The sequence below is a fragment of the Typha angustifolia genome, chromosome 7, assembly GCF_048772165.1.
Source record: "Typha angustifolia cultivar Huaian chromosome 7, ASM4877216v1, whole genome shotgun sequence".
Taxonomy (NCBI): Eukaryota; Viridiplantae; Streptophyta; class Magnoliopsida; order Poales; family Typhaceae; genus Typha; species Typha angustifolia.
In genome coordinates, this window is record NC_133245.1 from 2,885,817 (window position 1) to 2,911,368 (window position 25,552).

General features: G+C 37.0%; 1 protein-coding gene across 1 annotated transcript; it reads left to right on the plus strand.

Annotated features, from left to right (window-relative positions):
* Positions 1-211: 211 nt before the first annotated feature.
* Positions 212-25,448, plus strand: LOC140762532 (protein ROOT HAIR DEFECTIVE 3 homolog 2-like). Its single transcript, XM_073100402.1, has 23 exons — positions 212-896; positions 984-1,368; positions 1,978-2,044; positions 2,155-2,257; positions 9,116-9,186; positions 9,383-9,446; positions 9,517-9,582; positions 9,722-9,769; positions 9,841-9,903; positions 9,976-10,032; positions 10,301-10,459; positions 10,769-10,837; positions 10,923-11,014; positions 12,814-12,892; positions 19,951-20,116; positions 20,668-20,792; positions 20,943-21,205; positions 21,286-21,382; positions 21,457-21,615; positions 21,689-21,793; positions 23,178-23,272; positions 23,359-23,455; positions 24,543-25,448. The coding sequence occupies exons 2-23, from the start codon at positions 1,218-1,220 to the stop codon at positions 24,837-24,839; spliced, it is 2,493 nt and encodes an 830-aa protein (XP_072956503.1). The 5' UTR covers positions 212-896; positions 984-1,217; the 3' UTR covers positions 24,840-25,448.
* Positions 25,449-25,552: the final 104 nt, after the last annotated feature.

Below are 25,552 nucleotides of genomic sequence, written 5' to 3' on the forward strand. Positions count from 1 at the left end.
GAAGAGCCTAGTTCTCTTATTTGTGTATAGTATGACAAATGATTCTATAAGAACCACTAATTTCTCTCCCTTAATTCAGTGATTGAGATTAGATAATACTCGGTCATATACAAGAAGTACCGCCAAGTAAATTAGTCTTTTTTTTTAGCTCGTCTACACAAATTTCATTTAATCCTTGAACATGAACCTGATTTATAGCAAGAGGGGATAGAGCGATCTCTTTGACACAAGAACATCACGACAAAAGAAAACAAAACATCAAAGTCCTACAACATGAAAAATAAACCAAGTAGGGGGTTGCAGCTATCAAGAATGGAGGGGACAACGGAGGTGAGGAGGGGACGCCAACGACTAAAGAAATGATGACAACGACAAGATAGCGGATTGCGGCGGCGGTGAAGGAGGAGGTTACTGCTGCCGAACAGGGAGGGGACGACGGCAGTGGGGAGGAGAACGACACCGGGGCGACGACGAGAGCAAGGCGGATGATACCAACAAAGAGAGAAGGAGAAAAAAAAATAGGAGAAGAGAGAAGTTTAGAAGGAAGAGAGTAGGAGAAGGGGAGAAAGGAAGAAACAAGGAGAGAGGGAAGGCCTCCCCCACCTAGTCACTTAGGCTAGGCTAGGGAGAGAAGGGGAGAAACTCGCCGCCGCCGGCGAGAGGAAAATTTTCCATCAAATCCTCTCAGAGAGAAAGAAGAGAACCTGCGCCAGTCCGGAGTTATGCTTTCGATACTCTGTCCTTGATTCATCCGCTTCAAGAAGTCTCCAATACAAATCCAATTTAGGGGTAGTAACGTCATGTTGAAAAGTTGGTCAGCATAAATATAACCCTTTCCCACCTAGCGATGGTTCAAATTACAAGAACTAATATTTAGGCCGAGGAAAGCATTCTTGGTCTCTCTCTCTCTCTCTCTCACACACATATCACACTATATTACATTGATACCATGCAAGCCATACTTATTCGATATCATTCATCAGATCGGACGGCGTGCGAAGCTTCTCTCTCTCTTCTATATATATATATATATATCATCATGATCCAAGAAACCATGAGGACGACCCAAAATAGCAAACCGAGAGCTCCGCTGCACCACCGGTAACGCCTTCGCCATCGCTCTCCTTTCGCTTCGTTCTCTCCGAAACCCCAGGGTTCCCGATCAATAACAGCAAGAACGCCACCGATCTCTTGGAGCGCTGTCTCGTGGACCTGCGATGGGGGAGGAGTTGTGCTGTTCGACGCAGCTGATCGACGGGGACGGGGAGTTCAATGTCTCCGGGGTGGAGGACTTCATGAGGTCCGTGAGGCTTAGCGAGTGCGGCCTCTCCTACGCCGTCGTCTCCATCATGGGGCCGCAGAGCAGCGGTGAGCGGATCCGACTCTATTTTTCGTTTCTTTGGTGTTTTCTTGAATTGGATGAGAAATAGGTTTTCGGTTATGGGGTTCGTAACGACTTATTCAATGCCTTAGTGAGTCCTTAATTAAAATTTACGACGTGAATCGACATTTTTTGCATTCTTTGTATCCTCGGAAGATTCTCTTTTCTGGGTTGACGAAGATGTGAGAACCTACTACAGACGTATCGGCCGGGAAAGGGCATTTGTTGTTTTATCTGTATGAATTGTCTGTGTGGTGGCTTATGCGAGGATATGATTTTGGAATTTCTTTATATTTGTATTTAATTGAGAAAGGGCTCGAGAGTCTATGATCATTGCTAAATGAACGAAGTGTGTAACATATTCCTGACAATTTACTTTTGTTGGGCCCGGAACAAGGAACATAACTACTTTAGATTGTGTTCCAGAAAAAAGGAAAAAAAAGAAAGAAAAAGCAGATTTCTTTGACACAATTTGCCTATATTTTCTTTGCTCTCTTTATTCAAATTAAATTATATGAATATGCACCTACAACCTTTGTGGTTTACTTTTCAAAGCTGCATAATTTTTAATCTTTCAATGGCTTTCATTTAAGCAGGGAAAAGCACCTTACTTAACCATCTATTTGGCACAAACTTCAGGGAGATGGATGCTTTCAGGGGAAGGTGCATTTTTATTGAACCTCTTTATAGTATAGAAGTGGATCATGTAGGATTCATTATTTGCATTTAGTGTTGTTGTGATGAAAAATTGATTGACATCCTTCTTTCATTAGGAATCAAACAACCAGAGGTATCTGGCTAGCACAGTGTGTTGGTATTGAGCCTTGCACAATCATCATGGATTTGGAGGGCACTGATGGAAGGGAAAGAGGAGAGGTTAAGTATATAACTTTAATGCCTTGATTTTCTTAGTAGACGTGGATATGTAGTTGCATATGTGTGCTTTGATGTTCTTTTTATGAGATTGATGAGAAGTATTGCTTATGAATGACAAATATAGGTAAGTAATGAAACAACTACAAACCTAGGCAAAAAAGTTATCACTGATATGCACTAAAGTTTAAACATAACCTTAGCATACTATTCAAATATATATATGCTAATTTTCTATTGTTACATAGACTGCCTTGTGATATTTGTAGAAAGCGTTATCGGTAATTACAGTAACTGTTGAAGTTTGGCTTAAATCAAGCGTTCTATCTTACTGTGCTGGAGGTGTTCGAATGGATCTTGGGGGTGTCTGAACGCAAAAATCTGAGAGGGGTTGCACTCTATAAGTATTTGAACGGCCCTATAGGTAGACGTGATCATCGGGACGGCTGGGCCGGGTTCGAGCTGAGCTAGAATATTCTAGCCCGTTATCGCCTACTAGCCCATTAGATATTGGGCTTGGGTTGGATATAATGGCTTTAACATAATGGATTAAATATAAAAAAGATTATATTTTATTGGGTTGAGTTTAATGGGATTATATGAAGATATTTTAGTTATCATTCATAGGAACATACTTATATATTGATATATAGTTTACTAAATATCCAATGTGGAACTAAAAAAATTAGAGGAATATGCATGCATTATGGGTTGGGTCATAAATGAGAATAGTATGTCGGGCTTTCAGGTCAAGCGGAGCGGGCAAAGGCTTAGCCCATGCCGCCTACTACCATCTCGGGCTTGGACTCGGGCCGAGCTTAAATTGGACTCGGACCGGGCTTAGCTTAACTGGGCAGGTTCGGGCCGGGTTTGGGCGGGTCGGGCCTAATGATCATGTTTACCTATAGGTGTTCGAACGTCCTTCTACGTTTTGGGTTTGAATTTTGGGTCAGCTTTATAAATACTAAAGTTGGAATTTTAGGGCTTTATGCTTAAGAGAAAATCAAGAGAGTTAGCCACCATTGTATTGAGGGAGATTAGAGTTGAGAAAACTCTTTGTAATTGAGATTTTGCATAGTGGATTGAAGATTGTTCCGCTCGTGAATGTAGGTATATCGTCGAACCACATAATCCTTGTGTGTGTGTCTCTCTCTCGTCTCTATTGCTTTTATTATTTTAGATTACATGCAATAGGGTGTCTATTACTTGATTAGAAGTAGTTGATTGTTATTCCCTTACTATTAGCACCATATTTAAGTTTTCCTCAAATTGGTTAGATTTTGCCATTACTATTCTATTGGTCTTGGGGGTGAATGTTTTGCTTTCACTTCCATCACCCATTTGGCATTTAGCACGACAATTAGTATCAGAGCTCCAAGGTTTCAAATTTAGGCTTTTGGATTTGTGAATAGTGTGGATTTGAGAAATTTTGCAAAATATTGGAATTATCCAAATCGAAAAAAGCTGTCTCAAATACAAAATTTGAAGTAGAGAAATTTGATGACATCGATAACTTTGGAATGTGGCGATGTAAAGTGATGGAAGCATGTAGCATCATTCGGCTTTATTTAGCAAATGATCAAAAGTACTTTGTAACGAAGGAAAATTCAGTGAAGAACTTGTGGAAAAACTTGATGACAAATTTATGATAAAGAGCATTAAAACTGGCTTTATTTAAAAAAGAAGTTTTTCAGTTTTCAATACAAGATTGAAATACCTATAGCTGGGCATTTGAACTCCAACAAACTACTTGCGGATTTTCAAAATTTGGACGTGGAGATCTCGGATGAAGACAAAGCATTGATAATTTTGAATTCTTTGCCGAATACTTATGACTATTTCACTACTACCTTACTATATGAAAATGACTATATGTTACGATGATGTTGCAAATGCACTTATTAACAATGAGTATCGAAAATTGTATAAGCGAGCTACTAATGATCATCATCAGATGCTTTGATGATGAAGGGTAGATCGGAGAATAGGAAATTTGTGAAGAGGTAAATCTTTCTCAAAGCCAGGAGATGCATCTTGAGATAAAAAAATGATTACGAAAGGTAAATGCTCTTATTGCCGAAATATAGAGCATTGTAAGAAAAATTGTCCCATATTAAAGAGTAAGGATAAGAAATCTCAAAAGGCAAATATGGCACATTTAGATGATGAGGATTTAGAGAATGTCCTAATAGACTCGACTCTTGCTTGTGACACGAATGAATGGATATTGAATTCCGGGTGCACGTACAATATGTGTTCAATCGGAATTAATTTTCCACTTTTGATAAGATCTGAGGTGGAGTCGTATTTATGAGTAATAATAGCTCATGTAGAATTAAAGGCATTGGCACCATCTGTCTAAAGCTACATGATAGGTTTGTGAAAGAGCTAACTGAAGTCTGACACATACTGAAATTGAGGAAGAATCTTATTTCTTTTGGTGTCTTGGAATCAAAGGGCTTCACCATTATTTTGAGAGGTAGAGCATTGAAGGTTTCTTTAGAAACCTTAGTTGTAATGAAGGGTATAAGAAGAAGAAATCTAAACTTCTTGCATGGCTCTATAGACATCGATAGAGTAGCCGCGCTTTCAAACAATTTAATTGATGTGGCTAACACTACTAGATTATGACACATGAGGTTGAGGCATTGGGGAGAGAAAGCATTGCAAGACTTGTCAAGTGAAGGATTGCTGAAGGGCGTGAAGAGTCTCAAATTGGAAGTTTGCTGACACTGTGTTTTAGGCAAGTAAATAAGAGTTAAGTTTTCTACTAGAATGTATCGAACTAAGGGTATCTTGGACTATATTCATACAAATATTTGGGGACATGCCCGGAAGACTTCTTTGGGCAGAAAGCATTGGTTTGTGACCTATGTAGATGGATATTCTAGAAGGTCTTGGGCGTACACTATGCATCATAAGCATCAAGTGCTGCAAATATTTCAGAATTGGGAAATAATGATTGAAAATCAAACTGGCAAGAAGATTAAAAAGCTCAGATTTGATAATGGCGGCGAATACACATCGGATCCTTTTATGAAGTTATGCAAAACAGAAGAAATTGAACAATACTTCACTGTTAGAGAAACGCCTCAGCAAAATAGCATGATCGAGCGTCTAAACCATAATTTACTGGAGAACATGCGGTGTATGTTGTCCAATGCTAGTTTGGGCAATGAGTTTTAGGCTGAGGCTATCAATTATGTATGTCATCTCATCAACCGGTTACCTTCATCCGCAAACAATGGGAAGAGCCCATTGGAGGTATGGTCTAGCAAACTTATTTTAGATTATAATTTCTTACATATATTTGGTTGTTCTACATATTATTATGTTAGGAAGAGCAGTTTAGATCATAGAGCTAAGAAGGGCATCTTCTTAGGCTTTAGCACTGGTGTGAAAGGAATTCAGATTTGGAGGCTGAAGTTGAAGAAAGTGATTATCAGCGGGGATATTACATTTGATAAATCATCTATGCTGAAGCAAAGTCAAAAGTTAGATAGCCCGGTTGATGACAGTGTTGGAAAGATTCCATAGCAATTAGAGTTTGAGGTAGATTTAAGTCCGCTACGAGATATATCTTTAGAAGAGGCAAATAGAGAAGAAGAATCAAATTTGCAGGAGGATGACACCTCGGAGTCGGAAACAAATAAGCAAGACTCCATAGCAGTTAGAAGGCTAAGAAGAGAAATTAGAAGACCAACATGCTATTCGGATATGTTGGCTTATGCACTTTCGATGATTGATGAAGACTTTTCCACTATTTCAAAGAAGCGATGAGAAACACCGAAAGTGCAAATTAAAAAAGTGGTAATAAATGATAAAATAAAAGCTCTTGATAAGAATAAGATATGACATTTGGTGGAGCACTCTAAAGGGAAGAGAGCAATTGGATGCAAATGGATATATGTTAAGAAGGAAGATCCTCAATCGAATGACAGAGTTAGATTGGTGGCAAATGAATATGCACAAAATAAGGGAATTAATTATAATAAAGTATTTTCTCCAGTGATGAAACATTTCTCTATTCAGATTTTACTAGCTTTGGTAGCTCAATTTGATCCGGAGCTAACTCAGATGGACGTGAAGACAGTCTTCTTGCATGGTGATTTGGAGGAGGATATTTATATGACCCAGCCAGAAGGATTCAAAGTTGGTGAGAAGGAAAATTTGATTTGCAAATTGAAGAAGTTCTTATATGACATAAAACAATCTCCAAGACAATAGTATAAATGTATTGATCAGTTATAAGGAGGTAAAAGTACAAGAGAAGTCACTATGACCATTGTGTCTATTTTAGAAAGCTTCAAGATGAATTCTTTATCTATTTGCTCTTATATGTAGATGATGTGTTGATAACATCTAAGATCAAGGTGGAGATTGATAAACTAAAACTCTAATTACATAAATTTTTTGAAAAGAAGGAAAAACTAAGAAGAAAGTCGGCGTGGAAATAAGAAGAGATAAAAGAAAAGGGATAGTATGCTTAATACAAGAACAATATTCGAAGAAAGTATTACAGCGATTTGGTATTAACACAAGACAAAATAAGCTAGTACACTGTTAGCATCTCATTTTAGATCAAATATTTTACAAGCTATCAGCATTGTCAGCGAATACATGCATGCTCCGAGAAAAAAGCATTGGTAGGTGGTGAAGTTGGTTTTGAGATACATTCATGGTCCTTCGAGATTTGGATTGAGATTTGTGAAAGATGATAGACTTGGTCTGCATCTTATTGGATATGTGGATTTAGACTATGCAGGTGATTTGGACAAGCACAGATTTACTATAAAATATGTATTCACACTTTCTAGAGGGCTGGTGCTTTGAAGGTCTACTTTACCATCGACGGTTGCCTTATCTACCATAGAGGTTGAGTATATGATAGTGATGGAGGCTATTTGGTTGATTGGCTTGACGGATGACTTGAGTGTATATCAAGAGTAGGTGGAGGTACATTGTGATAGCCAAAGTGTAATTTATTTGGAGAAAAACCAAGTTCATCATACTAGGACAAAGCACATTGATGTCCAATTTTATTTTGTGAGAGAAATCTTAGAAGAAGGGGATATTTCCTTTTGTAAGACTTGGACTGCAAATAATCTTACAGCTCTATTGATGAAATTAGTGACAAAGATCAAGTTCCAACATTGTTTGGATTTAATCGTCACTCATATTTGACTAACTTTGGATTTGGCGTCTTAGGACGCGAATTTGTAGGTAGTGAATTTTGGGAGGTTTAATCACTTTGTAGTGGTGTAGAGTAATTTGTTGAAGTCTTGAGGTTTTCACCAATATGGAGAATTGTTGATGTTTGGCTCAAATCAAACATTCCATCTTGCTGTACTGAAGGCGTTCGAATGGGCCTTAGGGGCATTCGAATGCAAAAAACCGAGAGGAATTGCACTCTACAAGCATTTGAACGCCCTTCTGCTTTTCGGATTTGAATTATTGGGGCGTTTGAACACCTTCTGAGATTTCCTTAGATTTGTAAATAGTCATTCTAGAAGGTCTTGAGTGTACACTATACATCATAAGCATCAAGTGCTAAAAATATTTTAGAATTGAAAATTGATAATTGAAAATCAAACTAGCAAGAAGATCAAAAAAGCTCAGATCGGATAATGGTGGTGAATACACATCAGATCCTTTTATGAAACTATGCAAATAAGAAGGAATTGAATTACACTTCACTGTTAGAGAAAAGTCTTAGCAAAATGGCGTGGCTAAATATCTAAATTGTACTTTACTAGAGAAGGTGTTGTGTATATTGCCCAATGCTGATATGGGCAAGTAGTTTTGAGTTAAGGCCGTGAATTATGCATGTCATCTCATCAAACTAGTTACATTCATTCATAAACAATGGGAAGAGCCCATTGGAGGTATAGTTTGGCAAACCTGTTTTAGATTATAATTTCTTATATATTTTTAGTTGTTCTGTATATTACTATGTTAGGGAGCGCAAATTGGATTCTTGAGCCAAGAAGGACATCTTCTTGAACTTTAGCACTGATGTGAAGGGATTTTGGATTTGGAGGTTGGAATTGAAGAAAGTGATTATCAGCAGGAATATTACATTTAGTGAATCATTAATGCTAAAGTAGAGATATTACATTTGATAAATCAATTTGTTTGGTAAAGAATTAAGTTCATCATACTAGGACAAAGCATATCGATGTTCGATTTCATTTTGTGAGGAAAATCTTGGAAGAAGAGGATATTTTCCTTTGTAAGATTGGGATTGCAAATATGTTAACGAAAGTAGTGACAAAGATTAAGTTCCAATATTATTTGGATTTGATCAATGTCACTCAAGTTTTACTAACTTTGGATTTGGTGTCTTATGATGCAAATTTGTATGTGGTACATTTTGGAAGATTTCAATCACTTTGTAGTAGTGGAAAGCAATTTGTTGAAGTCTTGAGGTTTTCACTAATGTAGAGAACTGTTGAAGTTTGGCTCAAATTAAGCGTAATACTCACTTAGAAGTATTTGATTGTTATTTCTCTACTATTAGCACCATATTTGAGTTTTTCTCAAATTGGTTGGATTTTGTCATTACTACTCCATTGGTCATATTTGGGAGTGAAAGTTTTGCTTCCGCTTCTATCACCCATTTGGCATTTAGCACAACACTTAATTCATGCAATTGAATGAAAATATGAGACACAAAATATAAGTGGGTCATGCATATCGTTCTCCTACAAATGCCAGTTGTACTTGAATCATGTCAAAACTGAATTGAACTGAACATAAGTTGCTGCCTTTTAAGGAATCTGAATGTTCTTGCATTTCTTGGAATATAAAGTGGAGCTATTATCATTTCTTACAAGGACTACCCTATTATCTCCTTCTCAGGATGATACTGCATTTGAGAAGCAAAGTGCACTGTTCGCATTGGCAATTTCAGACATTGTTTTAATAAATATGTGAGTCAATGATTATATCATTTTTATCTTCTCTCTCTCAAAACCAAATTCTCAGCTCAAGTGAATCTGCTACAGGCTAAAGGAACTCCTTTTCAATTGTTAAAGTAAAACCTTCTGAGAGACTGAACCATTCTAGTCAATTTACTTGCTGCAATCTTCCATTTACTTGCTTTCTTTAAATGTAAAATTTGCCTAGGTGGTGCCATGATATCGGACGAGAACAAGCTGCAAACAAGCCACTTCTTAAGACAGTGTTTCAGGTATTCCACTTTCTGTTCTTGTTAAAATGCCAAATAACTTTCTGACTCTCTAAATATGCTGGCATTCTAGGTCATGATGCGTTTGTTCAGTCCTCGTAAGACAACTTTACTGTTTGTCATTCGTGACAAAACCAAGGTTTTACCTTTTGTTTTCTCTTTTTCATCCCATGTTAGGTTAATGTTCATCTAGAAAACGATTGCAATATTTCATTGAACTATTCTCTCACTTCTGCTACATCTCCAGCTTGTTTGTTTTTATTTTTTGTTTCTTGCAGACTCCACTAGAGCATTTAGAACCAGTTCTAAGGGAGGATATACAAAAGGTGCCCACATTTAGATTTTCTTTATCTCTCCCCTTCTTTTTGAATTTAATAATTGTTGCCAATCTTAGCAGATATGGGATGCTGTTTCTAAGCCTGAGGCACACAAGGACACTTCCCTTAGCGAATTTTTCAATGTAAGTATGTTTTTTCAACAAAAGAATGTCAATAGACGCATTTCTTTATACCTTTAAATTACCGAGATACAGGTGGAAGTCACAGCTTTGTCTAGTTTTGAAGAAAAGGAAGAACAGTTCAAGGAACAGGTAATCACGACTGACTGAGAAGTTTCCCTTTTGCAATTTGATTTTTTATTTTTGAGCATCACATGATTCACATTTTATGTTTGAAAACAGTATACCTTGTGTCTCTTCGGAGAGATTGGATATAAAAAAAGTTGTTCAAGCGGAAGCTTTTTCATTTAAACTGTTTTTCATCACAACTAAGCTATAAGTAATGTTTGTGCTTTACTCAATTCTAATATTTGATAGATATGAAGGTAGGAACAAGAGCCTTATTTTCTACTTTAATCAGGTTGCACAACTGAGGCAGAGATTTGTACATTCCATTGCACCAGGAGGTCTTGCAGGTGATAGAAGAGGTGTTATACCTGCTTCTGGATTTTCCTTCAGCTCACAGCAAATTTGGAAAGTTATACGAGAAAATAAGGATCTTGACCTTCCTGCTCACAAGGTGAGTTGGGGAGCCAACTCTTTTTGTGAACCCTATATGGATAAATACTTATTTTTTTAGTGACTAACCATGCATTCATACTTCTATTTAAATAGACAATGTTTTATCATAGTCACTGATAAAAGAGGACATTAAAATTTACGGTTGTTGATTCACTAGAGACATCGAATGTTTCTTCTGCAAGAATCAGTTCAATGCAATAGACCTTCTGACTCTTAAGTAATTGCCTATTTAAGTTGATACACAGGCACACAGCAAATATGTTCACTCCCTTATTTTTCCCCCCTCTTTTTTGCTCTAATTTGCAAGGTTATGGTTGCTACTGTCCGGTGCGAAGAGATTGCTAATGAGAAGCTCAGTAGTTTGACCTCGGATGACGTAAGGAAGCACTTAATCCAGAGACTTCTTTCGTTTTTCCTGTTAGTAAGGCTATAATATTTGATATATTTGCAATGCTTTGTAGAGTTGGTTAGAGTTGGCAGAGGCTGTCCAATATGGTCCAGTCCCGGGATTTGGGAAAAAGCTCAGCACCATTCTGGATCATAGTCTGTCAGAGTAAGACTTTACGTATTTTGACATTTTACTGTAACCATTCATACAGCTCGTCCTACCATGACATGCTCTTGGGCCCTTCAGCTGTGGCACACCTCCTTATGTCAGATACACAACTATTGGACTGTAACAGGCATGTTAGTGGTGTAGCCAGTAGTGCAGTACACATCAGTATTCTGGATGCAGGGGAATATCTTAGTTCTTGATTATATCAAGTGGATATTGCACTGCTAGGGGAGATATGCCAAAGTGATGACCTGTCAACCCACATGTTAAAGAGCACTAGAATCCGTTAATTATGATAGCTGCATTTCTGATTTATCATTTGTTAATTGGTGGTGTTGAAGCTAGGACATGGCCTTTGGAATTTCATTATTAAGAATCTGAAGTTTCATGTTTCAAGAAAGATCTTTTGTACTTCATCTACTTACATTTTTGTGTGAAGGTCCCTACCATTCCACCATGATAAATACAAATTAAACAATTACTAGGTAAGCAGGGCCTGTGAAGTTTACCGTGGAAACAGTACTAATTGTTGATATTTTTTAGAGAAGGCATGTTTTGTGAGGGTCATAACCTATATATGAGACATGACAGTTCTCCACATCTTTTCAATCTTTTCTTTCACTTCTAGTTATATCCTTAAACGGATCAATCAGCAGTAGTCTTATTATATCTTTGGACTGATCCGTCAGCAGTGGTCATATTACATGGTTCAAGGAAATGATCTTACAGGATGAATTCCTTATCTTGAGATCCATTGGTTTCTCTCTTAGATGTTTTGTTAGGAGGTGGCTACTTAAAGTGTTTGTTTCTAATTGTTAGGAGGTGACTATTTCTTAAAGTTTCTTATAACAACAGATAATTGGCTTCTGGACTATTCAAGGTTCTCTACAAGTAGTTGTAAGCAAAGGTAGGACTTTGCCAATTATCTAGTAACGCACAGTGATATGCTAGCGTATATATTCCAATGGTATGATACTATGATCAATCTTATCAATAACTTTCTTTTTTCAAATGGACTCACAACTTCAATATGATTTTGCACATAATAAACCAATGAGCTATCTATTGTCAAATATCTTAAGTTGCTTTTATTCCAAGTAGTCTGCAAGTCTATTTACTGACCACTCAGGATTTTTTTTTTCTGCCCTTCATGTACCGAGCAGATAAGATGAAAGAAGGACCTTCTTCCTGCATAATTTAACCCTGCTGCATGTCAGCCAAACAACCAGTTCACAGTATTGTTGACTGTTGGTTGCAAAATGCACTTTTGTGTTTGTTAAACATGTCTTAGTTATCTTAAGCACAAGTTCAACAAAGCACACCGTACATATATAAACCAGTTACTGTAATATATATATATATATGATGTATGTAATATGTATGTATGTATGTATGTATGTATGTATGCCATAATCGAAGGTAAAGTTAATCTTCATTTGGTACATCAATTTGGTGAAGGAAATCATGTTTCTGTTTGCTTATTGATTTTATTGGTTGACACAATATTTTCATGAGCTCAAAAGCAAAAGAAATGATCTTGTAATGCATTCTCGTTGTAAAACCATGAATAGTTTCTCAATCTTTTAATAGGATTCTTGTTGTAAAATTTTAATTGAGGTTCCTACTATGATAAATGCATCTCTGAGCTGATATTATCTGTTAAATGCTGTTTCCTTTCGGTCCTAGAGGGCTAGAACTTTTGAATCAGCCAAGTTCAGAAAATCTAATCTATGATTTATTTGGGTCTTGAATTCTATGTTCTATATAAAATGATCCATGAATAATTGTTCTTGTAGGTATGACAAGGAAGCTATCTATTTTGATGAAGGTGTTAGGACAGCAAAAAGACAACAGCTGGAATCTAGAGCACTACACGTGAGGCAATTTTTGACTTTGCTTTTCCTCTTGCCTGGTTGCAGTTCTTGTAAAATGAAAAATAAGAAATCTTTTCTCATTAGTATAAAAGAATTTAGTTCCATCTTAGTAGATAGTTCCTTACATATGCTATAACTACTACTCCAGACTGACCTCTTTACAAATGTGACATTGTCATCATAGATTTTGTAACATAAGAAGGTGGGGATAAATAATGGGTCTTCTAGTAATCCTAATTGTTGGGTCCAAATTTAGTTGTATGCCAAAATTGGGAGTCCAAATTTAGTTGGAACCCTAATTGTTGGGTCTTCTAGTAAACCTCTATTTCTTAATTTTTGGAATATTCATGAGTCATTAGTCTGAATTAACTGTGGCACTCGTAGCAGATATCATTATGAATACTGTTCACTGAAATGTAGTAGTTCCTGCTCATATTACCGCCTACAAGATCTGTAACAAATTAAACTAAGAAAACAAAGAAAGACTGATCTTGGCTTGTAAGTCATTAGAAAGGTAGACATAATGGAAGATATATCTCATCAAAGGAGTCATTTTACGAGTTGATTAGTTCCCTTAGAAGGCAAAATAACGTTCTTATAAAAGACCATTACTAAGCTAAGATTATTTATATATCGATATATGAAGAGAAGATAACTTCTTTTGTCAAGTCTATCTTGTTTATCCATGTATCCGTTCTCTCTTTATCTCTTGAATCTTATTCAACTTCCTACTATGACTCTATGCCCTGCATCAAGTATGTTGCTAGTTTAGAGAAAAGACTTGTTGCTATCCATGTCTTGTTTGACTTTTCCACCTCATTGCTTTACCTTGAATCTTATTCAACTTCCTACTATGACTATGCCCTACATCAAGTATGTTGCTAGTTTAGAGAAAATACTTGTTGCTATCCATGTCTTGTTTGACTTTTCTGCCTCATTGCTTTACAATCATTTCCATAATCCATATTATCCTTCAAATTGTGGGGCTTCTATTTGACTACTTTCTGTTTAGCTTCTCGAGAATGTCCTTCCTTCCCTTTTTACAATTTTCAAGTGAGGGTGGTCCATATTTTGTGAATAAAATTGTGTTTATGGGACTGTTAAAGAATGTTATTGAGCTCTATTAAAGCGGAAAGTAAGCAGGTACAAGATCATAGAAGAAAATGTAAGAAACTTGAAAGCCCTCCGTTCATACGTTGAACAAAAGGGATTTCATGGGATTCACGTGTCGATTGCCTTAAAGTGAGAGCACATTGGGAGTTTCTCTTGAGAGATATAAGAAGAGAAGCATAAAGTTTTGAGCAATCATATTAGGGAGGTTGACAAAGCGTAGAGATAGATGCAAAGAGTATTTGTTGGAAAGAAATATCAACAACAGATTCAATTACTATTGTAATTGATTTGGTTAATTTGTTATTATCTTTTTGTTATCTACATTTCTTGTATACTTATTCACCTTCTTTGTATATAGCAGCTCTATTCTAATCTGTTGGATAGGTAAGCTTGATTGTAGGAGAAGTTGTTGTAATCTCCTCCTATTTATGTACACGATTCATCTGAATGGAAATCAATCTTCTCATTCTATTTGATTTCTCCCTTTTACATAGTATCAAAGCTAGAACACTAGCAACCGAGTTCTATCATAGCCATACCCTGATCCAACAAAACCTTCATTACCCTTAATAACTAAAGATGATCATCCTTTTTCCCAAGGTGCTGCTCTGCCAGATACATCGAAGGCAGGGAAAGAAAAATCTCTTGTGGACCTCTCCAACCCTTACTTCATCATTTCAATCATTTCAAATTGGTCCTCGTTTCCAAACCCCTTAATGGAGATAACCACTCCAGTTGGAAAGATCCATGATTCGAGCCTTAGATAAAAGAAACAAGCTCGAATTCATTAATGGGTCTATCTTAGCTCCTTCAGAAGCAGATGATTTTGAAGGTCACGCCATCTAGTCAAGATGTAATGACATTATCCATTCCTGAATAGTCAATACCTGTGATCTAGAAATCGCAGACAGTGAATTTTTATTCCACTGCCAGAGAAGTTTAGGAGGACCTCGACGCTTGATTCTCTCAGGGCAATGTAGCCCGCATCTTCGAGATCCAATGGGGCATCGCCCTCCAAAAATAAGAAATCACCTATGTCTCTACTTATTACAGTCGATTGAAAACCCTATGGAACGAGCTAGAGACACATTGTGAAACACCACAATTGAAGCAACAAAAGGTAATGCAATTTTTAATGGGTTCGAATGAATCTTGCAGTGCAATCCATGGCCAGATCCTCCTGATGAAACCTTTCTCTTCGGTCCGCGAAGCATACTCCTCCGTTGCCCAAGAGGAGATGCCGATGGACATTGGGTCCAAAAATGTTACAAACTACATGGCTATCCTCCTAGTCATCCAAAGTCCAAGTCGAATCCAAGCCTAGGCTTTGGTTGGCCCAATTACTTTGTAGTCAACTAGGTGCTGTGAAGGTGGATATAAAACTACATTTATAAAAACCCGTTTAAAACATATTATAGAATTTCTCAATAATCGAGCAGAAGGTATCCCTAATCCTAAGGCAAATGTAGTCATAAAACTAGGCTTGTCTAAATTAACTCATCGTAGTTGGATTATCAATAGTGGTGCAACAAATCGTATCACCCCATTATAAAAAATACTGCACGAAGACAAAGTTGCTCATTGTCACCTGTATTATTACTTAGTGGAGAGAAAGCCAAAACTATTGCTAAAGGGTCCGTGCTATTGAATTCTATCTATAAATTGCATGATGTGTTATCTATTCCTACATTTAAAATTAATTTGCTGTCAGTAGGGCGATTGACAAGGGGCTTAAATTGTTCGGTGACATTTTTCCCTTATTAGTGTATTTTGTAGGATTTGGATATGAAGAAGATGATTGGTTTGAGTGAAATTGCGTGATAGACTCGATTATCTAGTAGCATTAGGAGTTGAAAAGTCTATCACTAAATAAGCCAAGTCCTCAGACCAACTTGCATGCAATCTCACCATCTCACCTATCGACCTTTGGCGCAATCGCTTAGGGCATGTATCATCTTCCTGTTTGAATTTTATTGCCCAAATTTTTTTAAGATTTTCTGCTAATTCTAATAAAGCTTGCTCCATTTGTTACTTACCAAACAAAGTCATTTACCTTTTAATGTCAGTTATACTGTCTCAAACCATTTGATGTTATTTATTATGATATTTGGGGGCGCTATCGACATCCTTCCGTTTTCGATTCTCATTATTTTCTCACCATTGTTGATGATTATTCACGTCTTACTTGAATATTTTTTATGTGACATAAAGATGAAACACAACTACTTTTAAAGCGTTTATTTAGTTATGTTTCTACTCAATTTGAAACTCATATCAAAACCGTTCGAAGTGATAGTGGTGGTGAATTTATCTCTCTTCGCCTTTCTTTTCAAGATAATGATGTCCATTTTTAACATTCTTGCGTTTACATAGCTCAACAAAATGAGGTTGTGGAACGCAAATACCGTCACATTCTTCAAGTAGCAAGAGCATTAAAATTTTAAGCTAATCTTCCTTTCCAATTTTGGAGAGAATGTGCTTTTACTGCCGTTCACATCATTAATCAGTTACCCTCTCCAGTTCTAGCCGACAAGACAGTATTCGAGCTTTTTTACTCAAAACCTTCTACTTTTCCCACCTACGTGTTTTTGGTTACTTGGTTTATGCCACCAATGTCCACACTTCTTATAAATTTGACTATCGAGCTACACCCTCCATTTTTATTGGCTATTCAATAGGTCAAAAAGGTTACAAACTTTTTGATTTGTCAACCAAATTTTTTTTCACAAACAGAGATGTCCACTTTAAAGAAGATATTTTCCCTTATTCTTCAAATAATATCTATTCTCTGTCCTTTCCACTGACCCAGACAGCAAGCCTATATGACCATTCATTTGAACCCAACACTAATACTAAACCTAACTCACCTACCTCACCATTATTTGAACCCAACTCACCCACCTCACCATAACCTAACCTACCATCTTCACCATGATCTCCAAATGCTGCCCCATCCGAACCCACGACATCTTCGGCAACCTCACCACCATCCTCCGTCGCAACTCCACTACCACAACAACAGCAACTGCCACCTATCCTCCACGCATATCATCGTCGAATCCGCCCGCTTCCACCAGTTCCACTTGAATCTTTTTTCTTGAAAGCCCTTCTCCACTCTACTTTCTCACAGCCACCACCACCTTGCCATACTACCGCCACTCACTCTATAGGAACACAAGAACCACCACTAGCCGATATTCCTCTCCGCAGCTCTAATAGACAATCTAATATGCCCGTGAGGTTAAATGATTACCTCTGCTCCACTGTCATGCATCCTCGCTCCAATCAAGTCACCTTATACTCTCCAGATTCGTGCAAAGGGACAAGGTACCCACTAACCAATTACATCTCTTATCATTGCTCTACACCTGCGCACAAATCGTTTCTTACTTCTGTCAGTTAAGAATGGGAGTTGGCCTCTTTCAATGAAGTTGTCACTAACCTTGCTTGGCGTGCCTCAATGAAGTTGTTAGATGCCCTTGTTGCCAATGGCACATGGAGTATGACCCTTCTTCTGATCGTCAAGAAATCAATAGGATGTCAGTGGGTTTACAAGCTCAAACATAGATCTAATGGCACAATAGAGCAGTATAAAGCGTGCCTGGTTGCAAAAGGCTTCACCCAATTGGAAAGGATCGACTACCACGAGACTTTCTCTTTTGCGCAAAAATAATTTCTGTCCGCTGTCTTCTTACATTAGCTGCTGCCAAGAGCTGACCACTCCATCAACTTGATGTCCATAGCGCCCTTCATGGTGACCTAACTAAGGAGATTTACATGTCTCCACCCGCTAAGGCTTCGGAGACATGGGGAGGAACATCTCGTTTGCTGCCTACACAAATTGCTCTACGGATTGAAGCAAGCCTCCCGTCAATGATTTTCAAAGTTTTCTTCTGTCATCACTTTTGCTGACTTTGTACAATCACGAGTTGGCTATTCCCTCTTCACCAAAAAGATAAGCAAGTCCTTTACCATTCTCTTAATATATGTCGACGACATTTTGATCATTGGAAATAATTAAAATAGTATTGCTGCCATCAAAAAGCATTTGCATAACAATTTCAATCTTAAAAACCTTGGCGAGTTGAAATATTTTCTAAGAATAGAAATCTCTGCCTCTAGGAATGGGATTTTTGTCACAGAGAACATATGCATTAGAAATAATCAAAGATGCAGGTCTGTTAAATGTTGCTCCATTAGATACTCCTACATAGAGAGGTTTGAAACTTTTTGACAAGGATGAATTGCTTAGAGACTTAGGCCGATACAGAAGATTAGTTGGCCGCCTGGTATATTTGACAGTTTCAAGACCAGATATCATCTATTCTGTTCATGTCTTGAGTAAGTTCATGCATCAATCCAGAAGACATCATATGGAGATAGCTTTATACGTTGTTCGATATCTAAAAGATGCCCTAGGTCAAGGTCTGTTCTTTTCTTTAAATAGTGACCTGAAATTGTGAGCCTACTATGATTCGAACAAGGGAGGTTGTCCTCTCACTAGACAGTCCACTACTGGCTACTATGTGTTCCTTGGGACCTCACTAAATATTATGGAAATCAAAACGATAAAAGATAGTATCATTGTCTTCAACCGAAGTAGAATATCATGCAATGATCGGAGCCTGTTGTGAGCTAACATGGCTTTAGTGCCTATTAGGAGACTTAGGCTCTATTCACCATGGACCTGCTTTCTTATATTGTGACAACAAGGCCGCTCTGCATATAGCAGCCAACCCGGTCTTTCATGAACGCACAAGACATATAGAAATGGACTGTTACTACATTTGAGACAAGATTCAAGATGTTTTAATAATTACCAAATGTATTGGTTCAACACATCAATTGGCAGATCTATTAACCTTTGTGCCTATAGTTCGCAAGTTGGGTGTGCAAAAAATTCACTCTCCAATTTAAGGGAGAGTGTTGGAAAAAAATATTGACAATAAATTCAATACTATTGTAATTGATTTGGTTAATCTGTTGTTATCTACATTCTTTGTATAGTTATTCACCTTCGTTGTATATAGTAGCTCTATCCTAATCTTTTGGATAGGTAAGCTTGATTGTAGGAAAGGCTGTTATAATCTCCTCCTATTTATATACACGATTCATCTCAATGGAAATCAATCTTCTCATTCTATTTAATTTCTCCCTTTTACAGTATCACATCTTAGGTGAGAGTTCCGGACAGAAAGAAACAAATAAAGAACAGTTGCGCGAGCGGACTGAGTATGCAAGAAGGAAATATAAGTACAGCTGCAGCTGGGTCTGCTACCAATACAATGTTAGGTTAAGGATGAGATTAGGGCTGTTCTCCAAGTTTATAGACAGATAAACAAGTGTGATTACCCTTAAGGTGAGGATATGACATATGAAGCAAGAAATAAGCATTCGGTGTGAGAACAGAAGAAGAATAGAAGCCTAGACATCTCTAGTAGCATCATCCACTTACTCTTTCAAATAAGTTTAGTGTTTTTCCCAAGTTATGGCAGTCCACTTGCTGACTGATACAAAAAGTTCAAATGTTCATGTATCATTTCATTGTCCACAAAATCCAGTTGTGTGGTGTAATACAGAACTAAGAGTGGGAAACAGAAGTCATCAGAAATTTGTTAAGTCAAGGGATTAAAATTGGTATATTATTGGTAAGTAAGTCCCTCTTTCTTCTTATGGTTTCTCCTTTTAGCTAAGGTTTCAACTTTCAACGAGAATCTGGGAAACCGGAAAAATACTTAGAGAAGGCATGAAAATGCAATATTGATGTTCATTCTAACTAGTTACATGAGGCGCTGATGGTGGAGTACCAATTGAATACGAGACCTATTTCTGTGAAGTTTGAACAATGATTAATTCATGCTGCATCTGGTATATTATCCCTTGTATATTTTATTTACTTTTATCCTGTTATCTCTGTATAGTGACTATTGTTCGTGTTCTTGGCAGCTTGTGCGCCCTGCATTCCAGGCAATGTTGGGACATCTGCGTTCCAAGGCTCTTGACAAATTTAAAGGCGATCTTGTAAAATCTCTTGAGAGTGGGAAGGGGTTTGCAGCATCTGTTCGTGACTGTACGCAGTCTTCTATGCATGAATTTGATCAAGCATATGAAGGTAAACTGCATAACTTCACACTTTAAATAATCAATTAGTGGGAGACCCATAAGAAACTGAAATTATGCAAACAGCTGTTCAAACAGAGGACAAGTAAAATGACCACCAAACACGGATGCATCCAACTTAAAAGTTAGAACCCGAGAGAGATCTAAATAGTGCCTTGCTCCTTGCAAAGGAATGTCATTGACTTTCTATTACTTGTATAACTATAGATCTACATTGGTAGATAACAGATTCATAAATATTCTTTATTCTATTTTTCCTACTAATTATTTGCGACTGCAGTCATCTCTCTCCCTTTTCCTGATGAACCTTTATGAACTACTGATATTCATAGAAATCTAATCCAGAAAAACAGAAAAAAGAAAGGCTTCCTCTTTGCCAATGTAAAACTCCTTTGGCTCTATTTCCACAACTTCTATTTACTAAATCTCTTCATCTTCCTTTTTCTGAATATATTTCTACAGATGTGCAATTGCCATGATATTCATTAATTGATGTTCAGCGACTAAATATTTTTGGTCATCTGATGAGCCTTTCCATTTTAGACGTGGCAATCAAGCAGGCAGACTGGGATGCTTCTAAAATCCAAGAAAAACTTCAGCGTGATATAGATGCACATGCAGTTTCTGTTCAAAGTGCAAAGCTATCTGAATTGACAAGTCACTATGAGGTTAATTGAAACCAACTTGACAAAATTCAAAGAAATTCCAGCCTTTTCTTTTATCTATCTTTATATGTTTACGCTCTCATTTTATCTTACAAATTGCACAATGATATGCAGATCCAATGAGATAATAAGATAAATTCTGTTGTCATGCAGACACAGCTTACAGAAGGACTTGCTGAACCTGTGGAGTCCCTATTTGATGCTTCTAGCAAAGATACTTGGGCATCAATAAGAAATCTTTATAAACGTGAAATAGAGAATGCTCTCTCAGGGTTCCGAACTTCCCTTTCTGGTTTTGAAATGGACCGTGTAACATCTGATAGAATGGTGGTAAATTTGAAGGACTATGCAAGAAGTGTGGTGGAAAAGAAATCCAGAGAGGAAGCAAGCAAGGTTTTGATACATATGAAGGATAGGTAGTTATTGATTATCTCATGTTATCCTCATCATTACTTAAGCAACTATAACCTAAAATTGTCACCGCCTTATTATTCAGGTTCTCAATAATGTTCAGCCATGACAAGGAATCATTTCCCAGGGTCTGGACAGGAAAGGAAGATATCCGGAAGATTACAAAGGATGCTCGAGCTGCAGTATCTTACTGATCATCTTCTTTCAATACAATGAATCAAGGTCTGCGGTGTTGTTACACTTGTTTATATTGCAGGCTCTGAAGCTTCTATCCATAATGGCAGTCATACGATTGGATGAAAAACCAGATATAATTGAAAATATTCTAAAGTCAGCACTTATAGAAGGTCCAGTTGCCCAAGATAGGATCAGTACAGCTTCTACAGATCCACTTGCTTCAAGTACATGGGAAGAGGTATTTTATTGTTTTGAGCTGTAGTTTAAGAATTTGAGACCGCAAATGATGTCAAATAGCCTTCGCGGAACAGGTTCCTCCAAAAAATACAGTAATTACTCCAGTTCAGTGTAAATCCTTGTGGAGACAGTTCAAGGCAGAAACTGAGTTTACTGTCACGCAAGCAATTTCTGCTCAGGTACACATCCATTTTTGTGATCCGCCTAAAAGTTCTTTTCTCTTTAGCTATCATCTGATATTATTTTTTCCATCTAGTCCTCAACTCCTCATACTATATCAAATTCTTTACATTTCCAAATTGAAGAATTGGTTGTCTAAACTGGTTGTTGTCTGGAATTCTACTAAAACTTCCTCGGTATGCTTTCATACCCAGGACTTGCTTGACAGACAAACAAGTGTTCTTTATCTCTGTGTTTTCCTCTCTTGTGATGAACATGACATGCAGATGAAGGTCTGATACATTCTTGTAATTTCATGCAGAAGATACACATAATACATCTAGTATTTTAAGTTGAGTGGAAGTTGTGTTAGTATTGCAAATTTCTATAAAAAATTACAGAAAAAAAATCATATTTTCCACATTAAAGGGTGACATACACGGATATACTTGCTTGGAAAAATATGTACTTTCTTGGACTGTTAATGATAGAGATTTATTGAGGAATGAATTTATGGGAATATACTCATGCATACTGCCATGGCCTGCAAGAAAATGATTTTGTTTCCTAAGGTAACTCTTATATTACATACTTTTTGTGCATCCAGGAGCATCTTTATAGGCTTGTCTATTATTCTTTGGAAATCTGAAATCTCTAAAATATGGTTAGGGAAGAGAAAATATCAGCGGGGGAAGAATATATCTTTGTTGGTCATGTGAGTATTATATATATCTTCTTCTGTTCTGTGGTCCCAAATCAACTGTTTTATCTTACCCATTTGGTTGTGGGATAAGGAAAAATTAAAATTGAGATAAAATAAGGACACTGGGAATAAAGAAATTTTATTTTAATTTCTTGTTAAATGTTTGGTTGGTAAGACAAAAATATGGAATAAGATGATGTTTGGTTGTGATAGTTGGGATACGAGATAAAAATGATTAAATTAACCTTATTGCCCTTTTCCTAGTTTAGTGTCAATAGTTTTTTTTTTGTGTGTGTTGAGAAAAACAAGAAATAGCATCACAAATATTTGACAAGGATTTTTGGAATAAAAGGAGGTTTATCACAGATAAACCCCTTTATCCCAACGTGCAAAATGGAGTCATAGTGATAAAATCTTTCTTTCCTCCATATTTGAACATTATATATGAATGAATTTTTTGGTTCACTGATATTGACTGAAAAAATGTGCATCATGTCATAGTGTAGAGCCTAACTATCACCTCTCAGTGGGGAATCAGGTATCTCAACCACTGGGATGCTAGTTAAAATTTAAAAGGTGTATCATCATCGATATTATTTCTCCATTATTAAGAAAAGTACTTACTAAGTCTATGCTTCCAAATTCAGCTTGTAGTTTATCCCATTTCTTTCAGTTTTAATGCATTCCCTATTTTCTTCCAGGAAGCTCACAAGCGCAGTAATAGTAAGCTGCCTCCTCCTTGGGCAATTGCTGCCATAGCAATTCTCGGATTTAATGAACTTATGATGCTTCTGCGGTAAATACTTGGATTCTATATTTCTGAAGATTTTACATTTCTGCAGCTTTCCTAGCTAACATTGCTTTTCATTTGTTGACTTACAGGAATCCTTTATATCTATTGGTTTTCTTTGTTATCTTCCTACTCTCCAAAGCTTTATGGGTACAGCTCGATGTCACAAGAGATTTCCACAGCAGCACGGTAAGATCATGTGGCTACTGAATTTATTTGTTGTTTTCAGTTCAGCAGATTCTTTGAGTAGAGCCTATCGATTTCTTTGAGGCGCTGATCATGATTTATATAAAAATTAATCTAGTTTTAATAGATTGCTTGGTAAAGTATCTCATATCTGCATACGGCAATAAAATCTGGGATATGAGTGTGTTAGGAACTGATCTCCCAATTATATTTAACAAGGAGAGGAGAATATATAACTGTAAATTTGTTGGACAGAAACAAATATAACCTCTATATATTCCTTCCTGTGCAAATTGGCAACATTGTTGGTTTATGGTGTTTGAAGTGTAAGTTTAGTTTGAGAATAAGTAATTGTTCTTTTAACGACAGAAAATAGAATGCCACAAGTACAAGTAGACAACCAGCAATTCGAGATACAGGAAGATAGCTATGCTGTAATAGAATGTAATAATGCTTGTTTTTGTCTTTAAAGAGAAGAGGCATCTTAAGGAATACATAGTTTGTGGTGAGGGGCAAATCTATGAAAGACCAATCTCATCTTCAACTGTGTCAAAGGCCTAGAAATGACAGGGCAAAGACAGCTTAGTAGGATGAAAACTCACCTAGAGCTCCTCCATTATGGTTGAAAACTTGAAATTTACATAAACAAAAAGAACCTTTCAAGTCAGTTCCAGCATTTCTGTGAAATCAATCATATGATATTATGTTCCTTAGCATTCAGCAATAAAGATAGAGCGTCAAATAATTACGTTGAGACTTTAATCTGATTAATAGCATCAGTCAATGAGCTTGGGATCAATTTACTAGATGATCGATCATGTAAGGGGATGCATGAAATGGTACGTAATAATAACCTTGACAAGATCAAAACCAAAACCAATGATAGTCTTCATAGAATACCAGGCAGAAAGGGAATGGTTGAGACCATGAAATGTCCAATAAAAGTTGGCTAACTATTGCTATGGTCTACTGAAAGCTGCAAGATAGAAAATTCACTATATGTTGATGTATTCTGAAGAGATTTTTTTTTCCCCCTTTTTGCGTCTTAGGGTTGTAATCATTCTGTTTGCTAAAATTTATATGGATGCAGCTCTCAGGGATCCTCTCTCTGTCAGCAAGATTTTTACCTACAGTTATGAACCTTCTAAGGAGGCTTGCCAGTGAAGGCCAAGGACTTCAGCAAGCTCCCGAACCACTACCACCACCTCTAAGATCACAAAGTTTCAGGAGCCAGTCACAGAGGCAATCCCAATTGGCAAACCCAGCACCGGACGTATCATCCTCATCCTCCACAGTTTCATCTCCAAGAAATGACATTGAATACTCTATAAAGAGACCTAAGGCAGATTCTGACGGTGAAGCCAGTAGTGCTTCCTCAGTGGCATGACTCAGGGTGCATTGCACATAGTGACAAATTTCAAGGCGCTTCTTGCACTGCAATCTGCTATTTATTTTAGATTACCTATTAGCATACCTCTGATAATAGCACAGGGAATATCATTGGAGCATGATAACACTATATGTTAGACAAAGATGGTTTTCTCAGTAACAAATATGTGCAGGCAGATAACATGTGAGAAATATGGGCAGGTGTCGTACCTCTCTACCTTGCATACCTCTGATAATAGCACAGGGAATATCATTTGGAGCATGATAACAGTATATGTTAGACAAAGATGGTTTTATCAGTAAGTATTATGTCCATGCAGATAACATGTGAGAAATACGGGCAGGTGTGGTACTTCCCTACCTTGCAAGCTACAGTAACAAAAATTTCCAGGTTCAAAAAAAGATGCGTGCAGATTTTGTTTAATCGCAAACACTTAAGCTAAGTTTTTTTTTTTCGGAATTTTTATATGTTCAATTGACTCTGTTTGCGTTCATTTGAATCTGTGACTGGACAGCTGCTCTTGCCCTTTAATCCCACCTATTTATGAAAAAAGTGGGGAGGCAGCTTTTATTTAATCAAAGAATATTGATCTCGCCTTTTCCTTTTGATCCTTTTTCTTCTTAATCTGTTCTCGTTTCTGTTAGAATTGGTGTCATTTCTCCATAACAAAAGGAGTTGGTACTGTTTCTACTTCTCACTGCTTTAATGTT

Coding starts and splice junctions, on each gene's coding strand:
- LOC140762532 (XM_073100402.1), top strand. CDS start 1,218: ATGGGGGAGGAGTTGTGCTGTTCGACGCAGCTGATCGACGGGGACGGG. Junction 1,369..1,977: donor CATGGGGCCGCAGAGCAGCG/GTGAGCGGATCC, acceptor TCATTTAAGCAG/GGAAAAGCACCTTACTTAAC. Junction 23,273..23,358: donor GAACTTATGATGCTTCTGCG/GTAAATACTTGG, acceptor GTTGACTTACAG/GAATCCTTTATATCTATTGG.